This window comes from Toxotes jaculatrix, chromosome 2 (assembly GCF_017976425.1).
Source record: "Toxotes jaculatrix isolate fToxJac2 chromosome 2, fToxJac2.pri, whole genome shotgun sequence".
NCBI classification, from domain to species: Eukaryota; Metazoa; Chordata; class Actinopteri; family Toxotidae; genus Toxotes; species Toxotes jaculatrix.
The window spans coordinates 9,821,171-9,837,677 of NC_054395.1; the positions used below are offsets into that span (position 1 = coordinate 9,821,171).

Consider the following 16,507-nt stretch of genomic DNA (forward strand, 5'->3'; position numbering starts at 1 on the left):
GGAACATCAATAGTTTTGTATTGGACAAATTTTGTCCTAATGATGGTTGTGGATTAAAACTCATGGGATCACCAAAGTGTTTACAGCTCATCTTGAGGGGGACATGAATGACAGTAACAAATATTTTAAAAATCTATCTAGTGACTGTTGAGTGACTCCAGCTGTGCCGTCTTGAGAACCACTATGTGGCTGACATGAGCAAAAAACTGCCATTCGCTCGAGCAACCATCCAGTCAACAACGGGCCAAGTCAGTCCTGCTGCACAGCACCTGTCCAGGTAGTCTGCTGGTAGAGCTGACCCTCCTACTGTCTGTGTTCTCCTCCTCATCCTGCCCTCTGCCTTTACCTCCTTTCCTCAGTCGCTTGGATTGGCACTGCACCTCCGTCAGAAGGCCTGGGGAGAGAAAATATACATTTACAGACTCAAGCATTGTCATATTAGTCAAATGTGTATTGTTTTAGGAGATACTGATTACTGTCAGCAGTCCTTTGATTTTCATTGTAATAAGTTAAACATTTGATCAACTAGTTTTCCCTTACACTCAGCCAGCATTCCTACTGCGCGGCACTTCCTCAGCCGGCAGTCTTGGCACTTCCTCCTCATGTACATGTCCATCTCACAGCCACCACCACTCTTACAGTGATACACAGCCTTCTTAGTCACGCTACGCCTGAAGAAACCTGCAGCGAGGGGGAAAGAAGAGCCAGATGAGGTTTAAACTAAAAGCAAATCAATAAAAAACAAAGAATACAAAGACAACAGGCTAAGAAATACCTTTGCATCCCTCACAAGTGAGAGCATTGTAGTGATACCCCGATGCTTTATCTCCACACACCACACACAGCTCATCCTGACCTCTGCTCTTCCCTCCTGACCCCACCCGTGACCTCCGTCCCAGAGGTAGACCTACAGCTCCAAGCCCCTGAGCCAGTTCTCCACAGTGGGGCTCGGGACAGGGATCACAGGGGGCCTCCAAGCAATGAGAGCTGTAGTGGTACGGGGGATGGCAGAGCTGCGAGGAGGAAGAGGAGGAGGACGGAGAGGAGGTGGAGGAGGGTGGAGAGCTGTAGAGGGAGAAGGGCAGGTTGGCAGGACTGTACTGTTGTTGGTTGTACGGGAGCAGCTGGAGGTCAGGGTCCTGCAGGGGGTAGCCCAGAGGGTCAGCCAGCATGTCTGAAATGAAAAAGGACGGAGGTTCAGAGCAATCCGATTCAATGTTCCTTTACAATACCAGAATTTGGAAGATGATTCTAATATAAGTCTTCAAGCATTTAGACCTCACTTTTTTCCAAAAACTACGGTGTCCAGCTGTTTTAGGAAATTATTGAAAATGAAACTGTATATGTGTGACCAGTTTTTAAAGATTTACATCTTCAACAGGAACAAATGGACTTGGGAGTGAGAGCCACAGGTTGGGTAGCTTGATTATTTCAAGCTGTAATAAACCTAAATCACCCTTTAATGTAACAGGATGCTTAAAACTTCAATTGTAACCTTTTCTTTGATGCCTGAGGTACAAGTGTCCTTCCCACAAAGTAAATCTTGTCAGTACCATCAAGGTTTCAGATACTCATCCGAACTACAGAAGCAAACACAGTGGAGGCAGACTTGATTGCATTAGCACGGCAAAAATGTGAATTAACATTTGAAGCAACAGAATTACGCTGTTGCAAGTCAAAGAGCGTCACAGGAATGTGATCTTACGTGATTCGTGTGACTTCACTGCTTTTATGGCTCCTGGGGGAAATAATAAAAAGCAGAGTGAGACCTTGTGAACTTGTTCAGACTGCTGAAACAGGATGCAGCTGAGAACTCCCAGTGCCAGTTAGGTTTTTTTTTTATCCTCTTTTCTGGACACTTCATTCAAGTCTGTAATGGTCATTCAGTGTTGTGATGGCCTTAAAACATCTTTTAGTGTGGGTAAGCAGCATGTGTTTTGCAAGTCCAGTCTCTGCTGAGAAAACATGTGTGACCACTGGCAGCTTCTTAAAGTACAGCTGGACCAGTACAACTGGGACTGCTGTGGGACGTGTTATGTAATGTTAAAAAGAGAGACCACCCAACAGTCAGGGGTGTTACGACTGCTGGAGATGCAAGAATAAAGGGTAAAACATTTCAAAACATGAAGATGGGCAGATAATAATATTGATTATTGTGTGGAAAATGCATTTCACGTATTTTAAAATGAGGTTGAATAGCATGTTTAAGCTTTAACGGGGCAGTCAACCAATCATTCTTGTAGCTTAGTAGTGTTATTAAAAGGATTTGGTAATGCACATCCATAAAGTTGGGGGAATCATGATTTTTAGTCCCTAGTATGTGTCAAGGTTAAAAAAACACTGGATCCTACTGTGCCCATAAGGCAACTTGCCACCAGTTTTTGGTTAGAACCGCCCCATCTGACAGGTGGCCATGTATTTTGAAACTCCACACCCCTTGGTTGTAATACAGACTTTCTGTTAAAAAGCCACAAAGCCTGAGCTGAGATAACCCTGAAGACCGCTGATGGGTTACTTAACGGTGCAACTCTGCAAAGGGCCCAGGGGCCCACAGGTCCAAAGGCTCTGGGTCCAGTCAGATCAACTCCTAAAACTCTCTGGTGTTGCTTCCATTTTTCAGGCTCCTCGCTCTCTTTCATCACGTCCCTGATTTATAGAAAATACACTTCCCACGTCTCTTGCTCATCACCTTCAAGACTTTTTCTGTTTGTTTTGTTTTTTGGCATTTTGCCTGTATTTGACTGCAGAGTGAGAACTGTGGATGCTGCGTCTCTGTGGTGAGTCCATGCAGCACAGACTTGTGTGATGCCCTCTCATTTCTCATCCTTATTTTATAAAGACACAGCCAGCTCTGCCCCCTGACTCACAGAAGTCTAAAGAACATGGCAAGGGCTGGTACTCTCACTGTTTTATTCTGACTCCATTATTTTTCTTAGCTTTGCGTCTCTATGTTGAGGCAAAATAAAGAGCAAACTTAACCCTAATCATGCATATAGCTAAGGTGCAATTTATAGAGTCTGTACATGCATCTGTCAAGATTTATCAGTTATCAACCTTCAGTCTTTACTGATTGAACATTGATGACTGATAGAGCTGACAGATTTGGTCCCACAGTACTTTGGAGAGTTTTGATGATGGGTGTTTGTAGACGAAAAAAGCTGCTGCATCTTAAGACCTCAGTGGACTGACACCCCTACTCCATCAGTTTAAAGGGCACTTATTAACTGTCCTTACTCCTTCTTTTGTCTTCTCTCTTTCATTCTTTCTCCAGATGTTTCCTGTCTTCAACCAGACTGTGACAGCGATGGTTTGGGTGGGGGGGTCCTTGCTTTCTCGGCATGTGACAGAGCTGTGGTTTGCACTGTTTGTAAACCATTTGAACGCTATCTAAACACTCCTCAACCTCCCTTCCATCCCACGCACGCTAGAGAGCCAAACAACACACACCAGCAAACTACCCCCCATGGAGTCCCCTCCAAAGTCCCCCACCTCCCCCTCCTCTTAAGGGCAAGAGAGGAGACAACAGGGGGGAATTTGTTGATGATACACGTCAGTATAAATAGATCCTCCAATGCACGCTCAGCCTCCATGTGTGCTGCGAATGCAGTGAGCCAGCTGAATCTCCTCAAGATCTATTTTCTCCATGTCATCATGTTCTCAAAGGTGGTAAATAAATGCTCAGCGTTCATTCATCAAGTGTGAGAGGGAATGATATGAGGCTGTGTTGCACAGAGAGTGCAGTCATTGTGCAGCCACATCCTCTTGTATAACAATTTTATATATAAATGACCCACTTACATAAAGTGAGCCTGCGTAACTTTTAAACACAAATGACAATTATGGAATAATGTACAAATGTTACAGTAGAAATCCAATAAAAAAAATCACATAGTCACGAATCTGACTCAGTAGTGTCTAGTTTACAGCAATATGTATATGAAGTTTTCTAAAGTAATCTAACAGTAGCATTAACCACCATAAGCTACTGCTCAAAACAGACCACATGAAGGTGCAGCAGCAAACCCCTGAGTGTAATGAAAAGGATAAATTGTGTTGGCTGTGAATTCAGTTTTTTGTTTGTAAGAAGTAAGACTGTTATTTCCTCTCTCAAAAGTTAAATAGTGATGCTTTAAATTAGCATTGGATGGATTTAACAAATCAGCTGACTCATGTTGAAAAGATGAAGAAAGGGGTAGAATCTCACACACATCAGTGTGTGTATTTTGAATTTTATAAATGCAATTTGTCAAAGTTGACATCACCACAAAGGAATGAAGGAGAATATCTTAAAAAATGTGAAGAGGTTAAACCAAGAGCTAAATGAAGTAAGAGAGAAATTTAGGTTTGTAGTTTTGGTGAACCAAATTACAGCAGCCTCCTTTCTGTTCCAGGTAAGAAATATTTACCTGTCAGTGAAACAAATGAAGTAATACACTATCATTTGAATTGATTTACCTATAACTGATAACACTGAAAGCGTTTTGCACATAACATTCAAATCACATCAGACACGAACACTCATGTCTGCATGTCCAGTTTTTCATGCACTTACTTTAGTAGGTGGTTCATATGTGTTAGTATCAAAAGTCCAGTAAAGACAGAGCATCACAAAAATCTCATATCAGTCCATCTTCCGTGTTTTATCTTGTGATGTCACAACTTATTTTAGAGAAGAAGTAAAAAAAAAAAACTCGAAGGAGCAGAAGAGAAAGAAGTGTCACTGTGGACTCACCGTAGTACTGGAGCTGCTCGGTGGAGCAGAAACCATCCGAGGCGGAGAGAAAACCCCCTGCTGAAAAGTTCATCTCCAACTCAGTCCACTCTCTCATCTGGACAGAAGATCCTCTCTTCAGCTAGTAATACAGGATCTATCTTTACACACACACATGCAAACACATAAACACACACACAATTACTCAGAGGATTCACACAGATATGAAGGATCTGGGAAGTGCAGAGACATTCCTCAATCCCCAAGATGTGTTCAGGTCTCTAAGCTGTCCAGGCTGATGTCCCAGCCTATTTTTAAAAAGCAGAGGAAGAGTGCAGCTGATGCACTTGGTCTGTGGTGGATGATGTGCTGGAGGAGGTCTTATCCGTCCCCGGGGGGATAGACGAAAGGGAAAGCGGAGACACCCATGAAGGACAGGGATGGGACTGTGGTCCAAACAGCTGGACCTGGCTGGGACTTCACAGATCAGAACAGAGGAGAAGGATGGATGGAGGGAAAGATGGAGACCTTATCCCTCGTGGGCAGAGTGTGGGACACTCAGCACTCATGGTGTGTGTATATGGTGAGTGTGTGTTGAGATTTGGACTGAACAGATGTGTCCCAGAGCACAACAGCTGGGCTGGGCAAAAGAAATATTTTCTCAATTTAATCTGATGAGTTGTACCAAAAAAATCTCATCATTAAATGAATTGTTTAAAAAAATCCTGAGAATCTCATGAACTAAATGCTCTTTATGAAGCTTTTGACAGGTTGAGTCCAATTAAACAAACTCTATGACTTATACTCAACTATTTTCTGTTCTTAACGTGTGTGTGTGTGTGTCTGTGTGTGCTGTGCATGCTTATGTCTGTCCACGTTGTCCTCTGAGCCTTGGGAGTGTGTTTACTCTGTCTTTTGTTTACCACTGTTCTGTTTGTGCTGCAGTTAATATTGGACAGCAGTTAGATTTAAGGGGCCCGAGGACCTCGGCCTCCCCCACAGACAGTTAACCAGGCCGAGCAAAGAGCGAAAGGAGTCGAGGCCCGAAACCACCCAGAGGAGACAGAGGAGTGACCTCAGCACTGGCCTGCTCATCTCTGAGCAGGGCTGTTTGACATGCAGCATGCTTACTGAGGATTAACTGCGTCCTCCCACCCGCATATCATCCCTTTCACTGGCTCATTATGGGAACCAGGGCTGACCAGTGGATTGCAAAGGGTGAGGGGAGAGCCAGTCATGGTCAGTGTAGCTGTAGCCTTCACTGGAGTGATCACGATCGATCATGATGACAAATGAAGCAGGAATTTGGTTGCTAGCTACACGTTGTCTTTCTTTTGAAGATTATGTCCAAAGGGTAAATTGGTACAAGTGTGGCCACAGTTCACAATGACAACACTGCTTCAAGATGAACTGTAGGAAAGGGACGAGCACAAACTTAAAGACAGCAAATAGATAAAAAGGAGAAAAAATGTGGAAAGCCTGCAGTAACTTTAACTTTAGAGTAATTAAAATTACCAAAATATAAACACTAAAAATATTGCATTTGAAAACTACAAATTAGCAGAAGAGGAAAAAGAATAATAACAGAAAATAAATTATTGAGGGGCATAAAGTATAAAGACATGAAGTCATACAGTCAACAGACTGGATAAATTTAACAATGGAAGCCTATCTGTACATGGTGAAAGGAATAAAAACTACATTAATAATATTATTTTTAAGGTTTTAGTATTATTTTAAAGTCCATCTTAAACTTGGTGAGGATCAGCAGTGAGCCCACTGTGAGAATATATTTTTGCTTTATTGATTTAATATTGTCATTCTGTTTCTTCCTTTTTTTCCTTTCTTTTTTGTCTTTTTCTGTAGAGTTGTTGTTAAAGCAAAATCTGAATGATGAAACAGTACAGTCTACAGCCATGCTAGCTGCTTTGTGCTGCTTTGAGCTAAATGCTAGCGCATCCCTGTGGCCACCCAATGCTCCCTCTTGGTGACAGCCCTCATTAACATCAGCATAGTAGCCAAACATGGTCACAATGATAATAGTAATATGCTTTTGTTTAGCAGGTATAGGTATTTTAGAATTTAAGCATGCTAACACTTGCTTATTAGCACTAAACACAAAGTACAGCAGAGGCTTGATGGCAATTTGGTTTTGCAAGTATTTGGTCACAAATCAAAGTTTTGACCTGATGATGGGACTACAAAAAAAGTTAGTACAGTTCATCCTGTGGGGAACATGAATATCTGTACCTCAGTGCTCCTCAATCCTAATGTAATTGTTGTGTTGTTCATTTAAAACCCTCAAATGTCAAGGTTATGGTGGCACTAGAGGAAAAGTCAGAGCTTCACCAAAACTTTTAACTTGTTTTCAGACCATTCCTCCAACTGTCTCTGACCTCTGAGGATGGGAAGCAGAGATCAGGCAGCAGCACTGAGTGACACTAAATGATGGGGACAATATCTGAGAGCGTGCAAGTGTCACCATGGATCTTCTGGAGGTGTCACACTGTTGGACACATTGTTGGACACGGGCCTGGATATGAGGGCTCGCCCCAAGGGAGATGGGTGTCACGAAAGAACGAGGAGAGGAGGAGGAAAGAGGGAAAGACTTTTGAGCTTGTTAACATTAATCAAGGTTTGTTCAACTGGACTCGTTCTCTTTGCACCAACTAACTGAACTGTGATGCCTGAAAAGGAATGCAGTGTGATGAGATGAACACTAGAAAAATACAGCAAAGTTTGGCATTTCCACTTAACCCAAACTTAAACAAACCAAACAGAAATACACAACTAAGTCAACTTTTCCTCTATGGTTCAGACCAAAGAAAACAAAAAGGAATGGCATGTTCAAACTCATGAAACTCATTAGTCCTGAATCACTCAGAGCACAGGCCTGAGATAAATTCAGCAGATCATAAATCCCTTCAGGACGTCCCCTCTTTATCAGAGAGCTGCTGGCTGGTAGCTGCAGCTCGATAATGGCCTGGATTGTTTACTGATTCTTGCAGGAAACTCACGCTCACAGTAAAGTGGCCTCACGATTTTGCGAGTAAAGTCGATAGCTTATGTCTGAGCATATGTGAGTGAGTGTCGTTGTGGGGTATTTGGCTATCATGAGTGAGAAGGAATGTAAATTGTCCAATGTTAGTAATGTCCACTTGAAGCATTTGTTTGAAACCATTTCCTCAGTTCGGTAGAGGTTATTGTGAGATCGGACTTTTAGAGTACATTGTTTGCTCATTTTCATCTCTGCTTTTTTGAAATAGAAGTCATGTATGAAGGATTAAACCAAATACAGTGAATACACACTGAACCCTATTAAAAAAAGTACCCCACTGGACCTTAATGAAGCATGTAAAAAGTGGTATTCATAATAGCACCTGTAACTTCAGTCAAAAACTGGGCTGTGGGAAAAAAAAGGCCCAAGATTTTACTGAATTTTTGTCAACTGTCAGAACATTTTTTCAAGTTTTTTCCTTCGAGTAGGCTGAAAAACAGTACAGTGCTAATAGTATCCCTATAGTATCCCATTTTACTCATTCGTTTTTTTCTTTTTGCATACAACTCTGTTTGACAATGGTAACTTTCTTGTCTTGAGGTTACTTATTCTATGTGAGCTCACCAAAAGAAATTCCTGTAAGATACACTGGAACGACAGCAAAGTGCTGAATAACATACCGCAGCAGGAGAAAACTCAAATTGTCAAATTGTAATGTTAAACATCCTTTTTAACAACCCCTCTAAGTTTGATCAGTTACACCAAATTCAACACTTACTGGACATACTGGATGCAGGACATGAACCTACTGATCTTCAGGTCAGGATCACTACACAACACCTTTTATCTTTCAGCTGTGTTAGGAACACTCACCGCTGATGAGCCTTCCCGCTGTGTTGAGCGTTCCAGTGCGTCCTCTCGCTTTGGTTTCAACGCTCACTTTTTGTAATGTTGACTACAGTCCTGCCTCCATTCTCTCTCTCTCTCTCACACACACACACGCACACACACACAAACACACAAAGTAAACAGAACCTTTCAAATGAGACAGTTGCTCTTCATGTGTGTTTTAGCTGGACATGCGGGACCCGGACCAAAGATCTTCTGCTTTTCCTGTAAATGTTCTCTAGTGGGACAAGAATCTGTCAGTGAGGAGAGGATATAATTCACAGGCATTTTATGGGAATGAATTGGGAAAACATGAAAAACACAGCGGGGGAACAACAGCATTTGAAGGTAATGTGTGTCACTATGTGTGTCAATGATGGGAAACTGCAAAATAACACAGGTCTATCATGAAAATTACCAGTGTGGGGCCCTTTGGTTGCACTTGGGATTTGAACTGGCAACCTTTGAGCCACAGAGGACCCCCTCCTCTCCCCCGCTAGTAGAAACTGGAATCATCTCATTAAGAAATTCCCAGTATAGAGTGTTTATAAACAGGCTCTTGTCCATCCCTGGTGATGGATGCATGCTCCCTATCACAGGCTCTTCCTGCTAACTCCCCAGTCTGCTTAACAATCTATCTGCCACTGTTTCACAACCACACTCTATAACACCCTCCACCACCCAATACACACACACACACACTTACTGAACGCTTGATTTCTTTCAGTACTGACCTTACTGCCTCAATGGGTGGGCCCTTACTAATTTGAGCGTATGGGATTGCTTTATGTTTAATAGTGAGAAAAAATGTGTGTGTGTGTCTCTGTGTGTGTGTATGTGTGTGGGTGGATGTGTGTGTGTGTGTGTGCGTGGGTGTTACGGGGGACGAGGGTGCAACTGAGAGGCCAGTGTGAATCTGCTAATGAAGAAAAACAACGTGGCTGTCAAGGCCTCCCAGGAGCAGGCCAAACACAGTGGCTGGGGGTTGAGGTCAGTGGGGGCAAAGGGTCAAAGGTCATAATCAAGGCCAAGAGCAGGCCTTGACCTCTGCCGGGCTGCAAAAAAGTGGGAGGTGAAGAGAGTAAACTGTTTTAAGGGGAGGGGGCTGTGATAGCATTTTTCTTCTTAAGAGGAGCAGTTATAAAAAATTCAAAGCAAATAGGAAACAAACTGGGACCAACTGTAAATGACTCAATTGACCTAGAATGAAAGGAATAGATCAACAGTGTTATTCATATGTTTAATGTTTACAGTACACTGATCCACCAAACACATTTAACATTTCTCAAAGTACAAAACCAACTTTTGCTTCAAAATGTGCAAAATGGTGAAAAAGAAATTGTGTAAATCGAACAAAGTAGTGAAAATCTGAGTCAGGTTACGTGACTTTTCTCACCAGTGCAAACAAAACTGATCAAGTTTTTGTATTTGGAAAAAAAATAAAATAAATTGTAGGACTACAATTAAAAAGGTATCTAAAATGCACAAAAAAACATAAATGCTCAATAAACATTTTTTTGATTTTGGCACTTAGTTTAAACATCTATTAAAAATTAACTAACTACAATTTTTTTTTTACAAAGTTACAAAACATTTCTTCTTTTCCAATGAGACATGTAACTGCATATACCTGTCTGAGAGACCAAAAAATAAAAGACTTATGTTACAGAGGTATCCTGAAAAACTGTAAACTGTAAACGAGACAGGGCTTCATGTAGAGGTTAATTTTATATCTGTCAAAGTGTTGAGCAACCAGCAGGTTTCTGATATCTATCAGAGGCCTTACATCAAATTAAGGTTGTGACCTAAAATCAGGAGGAGTTCAGGTTGACAGGAAGAGTTTCATGTCCCACACCTGAAACTCTCAAATATCCCTTTAAAACTCTAATAAAAAAAAATAAAGAGCACTGTCAGTCAGAAGCTGAAATCAAGTGAAGAACTTCATCTGCCACTGTACTTTGCAGATAAAAAAATAATTGTAAACATAAAAAAGAGCACAATAAATAAAAACTATAAAATTAAACTAACGTACAGTTTTGTTCATCTTGATTTTGTGTTGTAAATATGATTTTGAGGGTTCATTGGAAGCGAGTGTCTGCTTGTATCCCACCAGTGCAGCCTTAGTGTGTTGGTTTAGCTCCCCATCAGTGGCGTTGTCTCATCGTAGCCGCTGTTCGCCTCCTCCGGAGCTTTACGGTAAATGATGAATTGCATGGAGATCTGAACCACACACTGTTAAGGAAATACATCCTGGGAAAGAGTCTGTTTAATGCAAAACCAGCTAATGTCAGAGGAGTTCAGCTAGTAAAACACACAACCATGAAGAAAAGCTCATTATGAATGAAATTATGAATCAAAATTATGAATCAATTATGAATTATGAATCAAAACATTTGGGATTTTTCTGAGGAGCAGACACTAACTTGAGCCTCAGAGTCCCTCAGGGTTCACTGTGGGGCAAATGTTTTTAGTAACTTAATTACAGTATCAACTAAGTTGTATCCATTATTGTTACCTAATCTTATCCCCGCCTTGCCAGCAAAGTCTGACATTTTCAGGAAACAGGCTTATTCACTTATTTTTTATGTCTTATTTGTTTGATCCATGTAAAAACTAAAGTTTAAGAACAACACACTTTGGTTTGCTGGATTTCTCTGCCAAGTGCAGAGACTTCCTGGCGACTCTACTCGTTATATACAGTTTATGCAAAGCTAACCATCTCCCAGCTTTGTATTTACTGCACAGATAGGAGGATGGTATCAATCTTCTCATCTAACTCTATATTGAAATATTCCTTGACTACACACAAGGGCAACAAGGTACACAATAATAGATTTTTACCCCAGGTCTGCCTAACAGGTTAATCTATCTAATCTTAGTCTGAGGACTAGCCCATAAAAAACTACAAGCCCCATTCATCATCATGTCACATGATTCTGCGTCATCTATATCTACACTGAAAACACAGAGAGAAGCAACTTGATACTTCAGTCCACCACTTTTGTAGAGTATAAAGAGACATGTGGCCTCCAGGGGCCACTAGTGTAACAAAGCCAGATTCACTGTTAGTGTTTGGACCTTTGATACTGTGTATCGTGTTTCCACACACACACACACACACACACACACACACACACACACACACACACACACACACACACACACACACACAGTCGCGAGACCTGAACCTCTGATGAACTGCCCTCGCTTACCGCTCAGCACTGCCTAAAATGTAGCACATACATGGGATTAAGGAGAGCCCAGAGGCCGGATGGCGGCGGCAGCAACAGCAGTGGCCATATTTTGGGTTTTTTTTTTTCATTTGTTTGAAAGGATACAATCAGGTCTAAACACAGGGTCCCGAGGCTGCCGATGAGCCAGGGCAGGTGATGGACCATGTAGCTTTTCTCGCCTTGGCCCTCATCAGGGTTCTTCAGTAGGACACTCATGCCATATGTGGTGTTTCCCAGGATGACCAGCGCGAACAGGAAGTAAGAGACTCCCTCTGTTGACTTCCTCTTGAACTGGGGGGAGACATGAAAGGATGGGAGGGGAAGTGTGAAGAACAAAAGTCTTTTTTCTTATAAAGAAAGAGAAGCTGTTTTACACCGCCGTCACGTATGTTGCACCAGACTGACACCTCTATACCAGACTATCTGAATTTCATTGTTTATAATTTATGGTATTGGATGTAGTTTTACCAACATTACTCTAAAGACAAACATACTTTGGACTACTCAGTGATGCATCAGCACCTACAGTATGCAGCTGATAGTGCTAAAGAATTTATCCATTAGTAGCAGAACCCACTTTGTCATACTCACATTAGTGTAAATCTGGGGGAGCCTGGAACAGAGGTAGAGCACTGACGACACTGAGCCGATGGAGAAACCAATAATCTCTTTAGTGGTAAAAGCCTGAAGCGACAGACAGGCAGATACAACGTCACTGTGGAAAAAAACATCCAGACATAACTAGTTCACTTCACTCAGGCCACTAACTAAACAAATGAATAGGACTCACCTTGATATGGCTGACATCAGAAGTTGAGAGCAAGGCCCGACTTCTGAACCCAGAAGGAATCATTTCCTGTTGGGTGCCAAACCCAGGAGGGTGGACGAGGTTTACGGTGAAACCCAGGACGCAGGCTACACCTACCACCCTCAAAACCCTACTGTCTGGGAAAGATACAGAACCTGAGTTTACTGTTCATATTGGAAAAGACAACTCAGCACATTCCTCCGGGCAAGGGTTACTGTGTCAAAGGTAGGTAGGGGAACAAACACCACCACAACATAAAACGTGATGACATCATTACAGGGTACAGGGATTGTACTCATCCTCAGTCTGGACTAGTGTTGGATCATTGTTCATCAGCAGTGATGTAAGAAGCTTGTTTATTCAGCAGCTATGTCAGATAAAACTCTCAGAAATAAGCAGTGCCTTGGTAGTAGCTGAATCATTAAAGATTATGGTTGCAGTTTTACAGTTGAGGATAAAATACATGTTGGTGTTTTTTTATGTTTATTCTGTATGAGAACAAAGGCCTGTGAGAGCAGGATACTAAATGAGGAGCTAGGATACAAAGAAGGCACTGAAACTCAGCACAAGGAAAATTGAGAAGTAAAACAAAAATAACAAAGTAAAACACTCACTTTCAGCCATTTTGTTCCTCATCTTGTAGTATGAGTACATGGCCAGCATCAGTAAATCAGCCAAAACGTAATAAATGGCTGTATATGTCTGGATGACAGGGAGAAAGATACACATAACAAGTCAGAGATGAAGGGAAGTTAGATTGTCGTTACAAAGTCTTTGTCATGAAAAAGCTATTTTCTATCATTATATGGCGCCCACTGTGACGCTGACACATTACATTACATTAAGTTCATCAATTGACATTAAACATTTTAGTCATTGATCAAGACATATGACAATTTGTTTGCATTTTTGGTCCTAACAGTATAAAACAGATGCTTTTGTTTATTTACAAAAGGCTATCTGGTTTTAATAACTAATGAGCATTTCTCCCTGTTTTTGACATTTTATAAACCAAACAATTGATCAAAAACAGTGATTTTAGATTAACTGACACTAAAACTGATTAACTGACACCACTCAGCGTTGTCATGTCAAACACTTTAACTGAGGCAAACATTATATCACCACAGGTCACCTGAAGTGGAAGCTGGTCTGCCAAGAAGGAGCCCACTAGATTGCAACTGTCACCTCCCAACCACAGTAGCAGGAACCAAATAGAAAGGGCACTGTCCATATTGCCCTTTTTGCACGAGCTGTAGTACTGTCTGAAATCACCACAACCAAAACAACAGAATTATACAAAGGGTATAGATAAAATGAAAAGCACATCCTCTAAGAGACACAGACATCAAAACACTTACGGAAGAGAAGACACCATGAAGCACAGGATTGACAGGAGGCCTAAGTAGACACTGGCCATATCCCTCGCATCCTGGGCACATTCCCCAAGCCCTTCCCAAACCCATTTGGATCCATTAGGGCACAAAGAGGTGAAGTTGGCCGGTTGACTGGTCGTTCCAATGGTTTGTGTGACGGCTCCATCTGTCCACATATTCTGCTGGAGACAAGAGTCTCTGTAAGGATCCAAGGACTACTGGCAATAACAATTATTAATTTATTAACAGCTTTATGTATGTCATTACGTCGCCAGCCTACAAACAATGTGCTTCCAAGAAAGCACCGAATGAAAAATGAAAAAAAAAAAAAAAAAATCTCAACCATATGGTACAGATGTGAAATTTCAGAGCTTCATCACAGTCTCAAAATAAGCCATATAAACATCAAAAACAACATCACATACGGACCACAAATTTCAAAATAACTTAGTTTTTCAGTTAACGCAGTCGTCAAGGGGTTAAAGGCTGTAGGATACTTAAAACAAGATGAAAACCGCCTATTTCAGATCCATATTCTGCTGCTGTTCCGCTGATTAGATCAAGACAGAGGCGACTGAGCAAAGTGGTGGTGTGAGTACAGTCATTTCTACTGGGTAACGCTAAAAGAAACATAGGTTTCCCCCAACATACCCACACACACACAAAATACAGTAAAAAGAAACCAGGGGGTAAATATACCAAACGTGTTAGACAACTAGCGACCAGCTAGCGACGACAAAAACAACCTAATAAAAGACAGCTAGTGCTCGTCTGTGGCCTGTGCGTCGCAAACGTCGACAAACCTTCACACTGGGAATGAATAAAAGAAGAGAATTATCTTGCCTGTGTGGCCTCGGACATCCCAGCAGAAGTCCTCTGCAAAACAAAACTGACCCGGACCGCGGAGAAATAACAAGGAAGCGTAAACAAGACCGATGTGTCCGTGAGCTGATTGGTCGCCACGCTGATACGTCACGACGTTTTCAGCGTAGCAGTCACAAAAAAAAAAAAACAGTCCCGCCTTCTAAATAAAGCTTTAACCTTAAAAACTGTTTATAACACATTTTAACACAACGTGGACTTAAGAAGCATAAAAATGAGTATGGCAAGAAAGTTTATCTTTTTTCATAATAATTGTAAAAACACAATAAACGTTAGTCAAGGTGATATTATTCCGTCACAGAGGTACTGTAAAGAACAAGTGTCTTCATCATGGATACATCCAACATAGTTATTTTTCTTTCCTTCTAAAATCCCACCGTGACTTACTGTCTTACTTACTCTCATGAAAATAGCAAATGTTCAAATCTGAGAAGCTGCAACCATTGAATCTTTTAGCATTTTTGCATAAAGACAACCTAACAGATTAATCAATTATCCAACTTGTTGCCAGCTACTTTTCTGTCAGTCAACTGACTGATTAATCAACTAATCAATTCAGCTCTCCTGCACTGGTTGGTTTCTGGGTGGCTGGGGACATAATGAATCTGCCATGTATAGTTGAGGTCAGTAGGGGCTGCAGAACTTTCTTTGATCTCTGATGCAAATATTTCTTTCCCTCTGAGGATTTTTTATGACTTCGAAGGTTGAGAACTAAATTGTTATTCTGCTTCACACAGTTCAGGATTTACAGCATAACAGTGCATGTATGACAGTCTCTGCTGCAGACTGTTCAATTGTAAGATTTATTAAGGTTGCGGAACAAGCTAATGGTATGCTTTCATGTTAATGTTACTTTTCTCTTGAACGGGGACAATATAGCGGTGCCAATCTGATGATCCGGCGCTCACACATTTCACACACTCTCATCACATATCAACAAGCCTTGTTAAAGTGGATTATTTCGCTGCACATGGTAATTCAGTCTTTAGTCCTGAGGCCTCATACATTCTTCAACAAGCTTTGCATTTTAGTGTGCGGCCGTGAAAAACAATTTCATATCCAGGTCCGTAAGGGTTAATCCGACGTAAAACAGGCTTGTATGCAAATGTTGTTACTCAGTGATCTTCGAAGAGGTCGTTAGTCTGTAGAGGACTGTTTTTTTTATGTATGAAGAGATGATGAGTTGTGTCTATCATAATTAATTAAGAACCTATCCCAGTTGTTCCCAGTACACAAAACGTACAGTACACAAAAAGTTTATAATGTCACTTTTACTTTGTGACGAGTGACAACATCTCCCCCCGACATTAAATCAACTACAGCCAAAGACAGTTGTAAAGAGAAAACATCCTACCTGGAGAGGATGATTCAATCCACCGTCAGACTTTGAATGAAAAGGCAGAGAGAAAGGACTTTACTTGGCTATTTCCGCAGTTTCTGAGGCATAAAATGTGTCAGCTGACGATCTGTCAGACTGACGACTCAGCACCTCGCCACGCTGATGTCAGCTCGTCTGAATCTCTGGTTAAGTTTCCACTGCTTCTGTCACGTGCCACTGTTGTATGTCGATGCCCGACTTCTCCTTGTCAGAGATCACTGCAGCTGTTTAAC

General features: G+C 41.5%; 2 protein-coding genes across 9 annotated transcripts in view; both read right to left on the reverse strand.

The window, feature by feature from the left end:
* Positions 1-8,698, reverse strand: part of nr1h5 (nuclear receptor subfamily 1, group H, member 5) — a 34,563-nt gene extending 25,865 nt beyond the window's left edge. For 2 of the 5 annotated variants that reach the window (XM_041055894.1, XM_041055863.1), the window contains exons 1-5: positions 8,583-8,698; positions 4,733-4,872; positions 776-1,174; positions 541-681; positions 270-394 (exon numbers count right to left, since the gene is read on the reverse strand). In XM_041055894.1, the coding sequence (XP_040911828.1) occupies positions 270-394; positions 541-681; positions 776-1,174; positions 4,733-4,829 (762 nt within the window). In that variant the 5' untranslated portion in view covers positions 4,830-4,872; positions 8,583-8,698. Of the gene's footprint in view, positions 1-269; positions 395-540; positions 682-775; positions 1,175-4,732; positions 4,885-8,487 lie in introns of all 5 variants that reach the window. The other 3 variants (XM_041055869.1, XM_041055879.1, XM_041055888.1) reach the window with 3 other exon arrangements.
* A 1,654-nt stretch (positions 8,699-10,352) lies between these two features.
* On the reverse strand, positions 10,353-16,398 carry slc66a1 (solute carrier family 66 member 1). Of its 4 annotated transcripts, none has more exons than XM_041055923.1 (8): positions 16,251-16,398; positions 14,000-14,196; positions 13,774-13,903; positions 13,253-13,340; positions 12,621-12,775; positions 12,422-12,514; positions 11,936-12,121; positions 10,353-10,817 (listed from the first exon to the last, which is right to left on the reverse strand). In XM_041055923.1, exons 2-8 carry the CDS (start codon positions 14,188-14,190, stop codon positions 10,731-10,733), a joined length of 930 nt encoding a protein of 309 aa, XP_040911857.1. In that variant the 5' UTR covers positions 14,191-14,196; positions 16,251-16,398; the 3' UTR covers positions 10,353-10,730. The 4 variants fall into 4 exon arrangements, with proteins under 4 accessions (XP_040911857.1, XP_040911865.1, XP_040911849.1 ...); XM_041055931.1 differs by having other exon boundaries at positions 14,000-14,193; positions 16,251-16,396; XM_041055915.1 differs by lacking the exon at positions 16,251-16,398 and adding an exon at positions 14,858-14,989 and having other exon boundaries at positions 14,000-14,193.
* Positions 16,399-16,507: the final 109 nt, after the last annotated feature.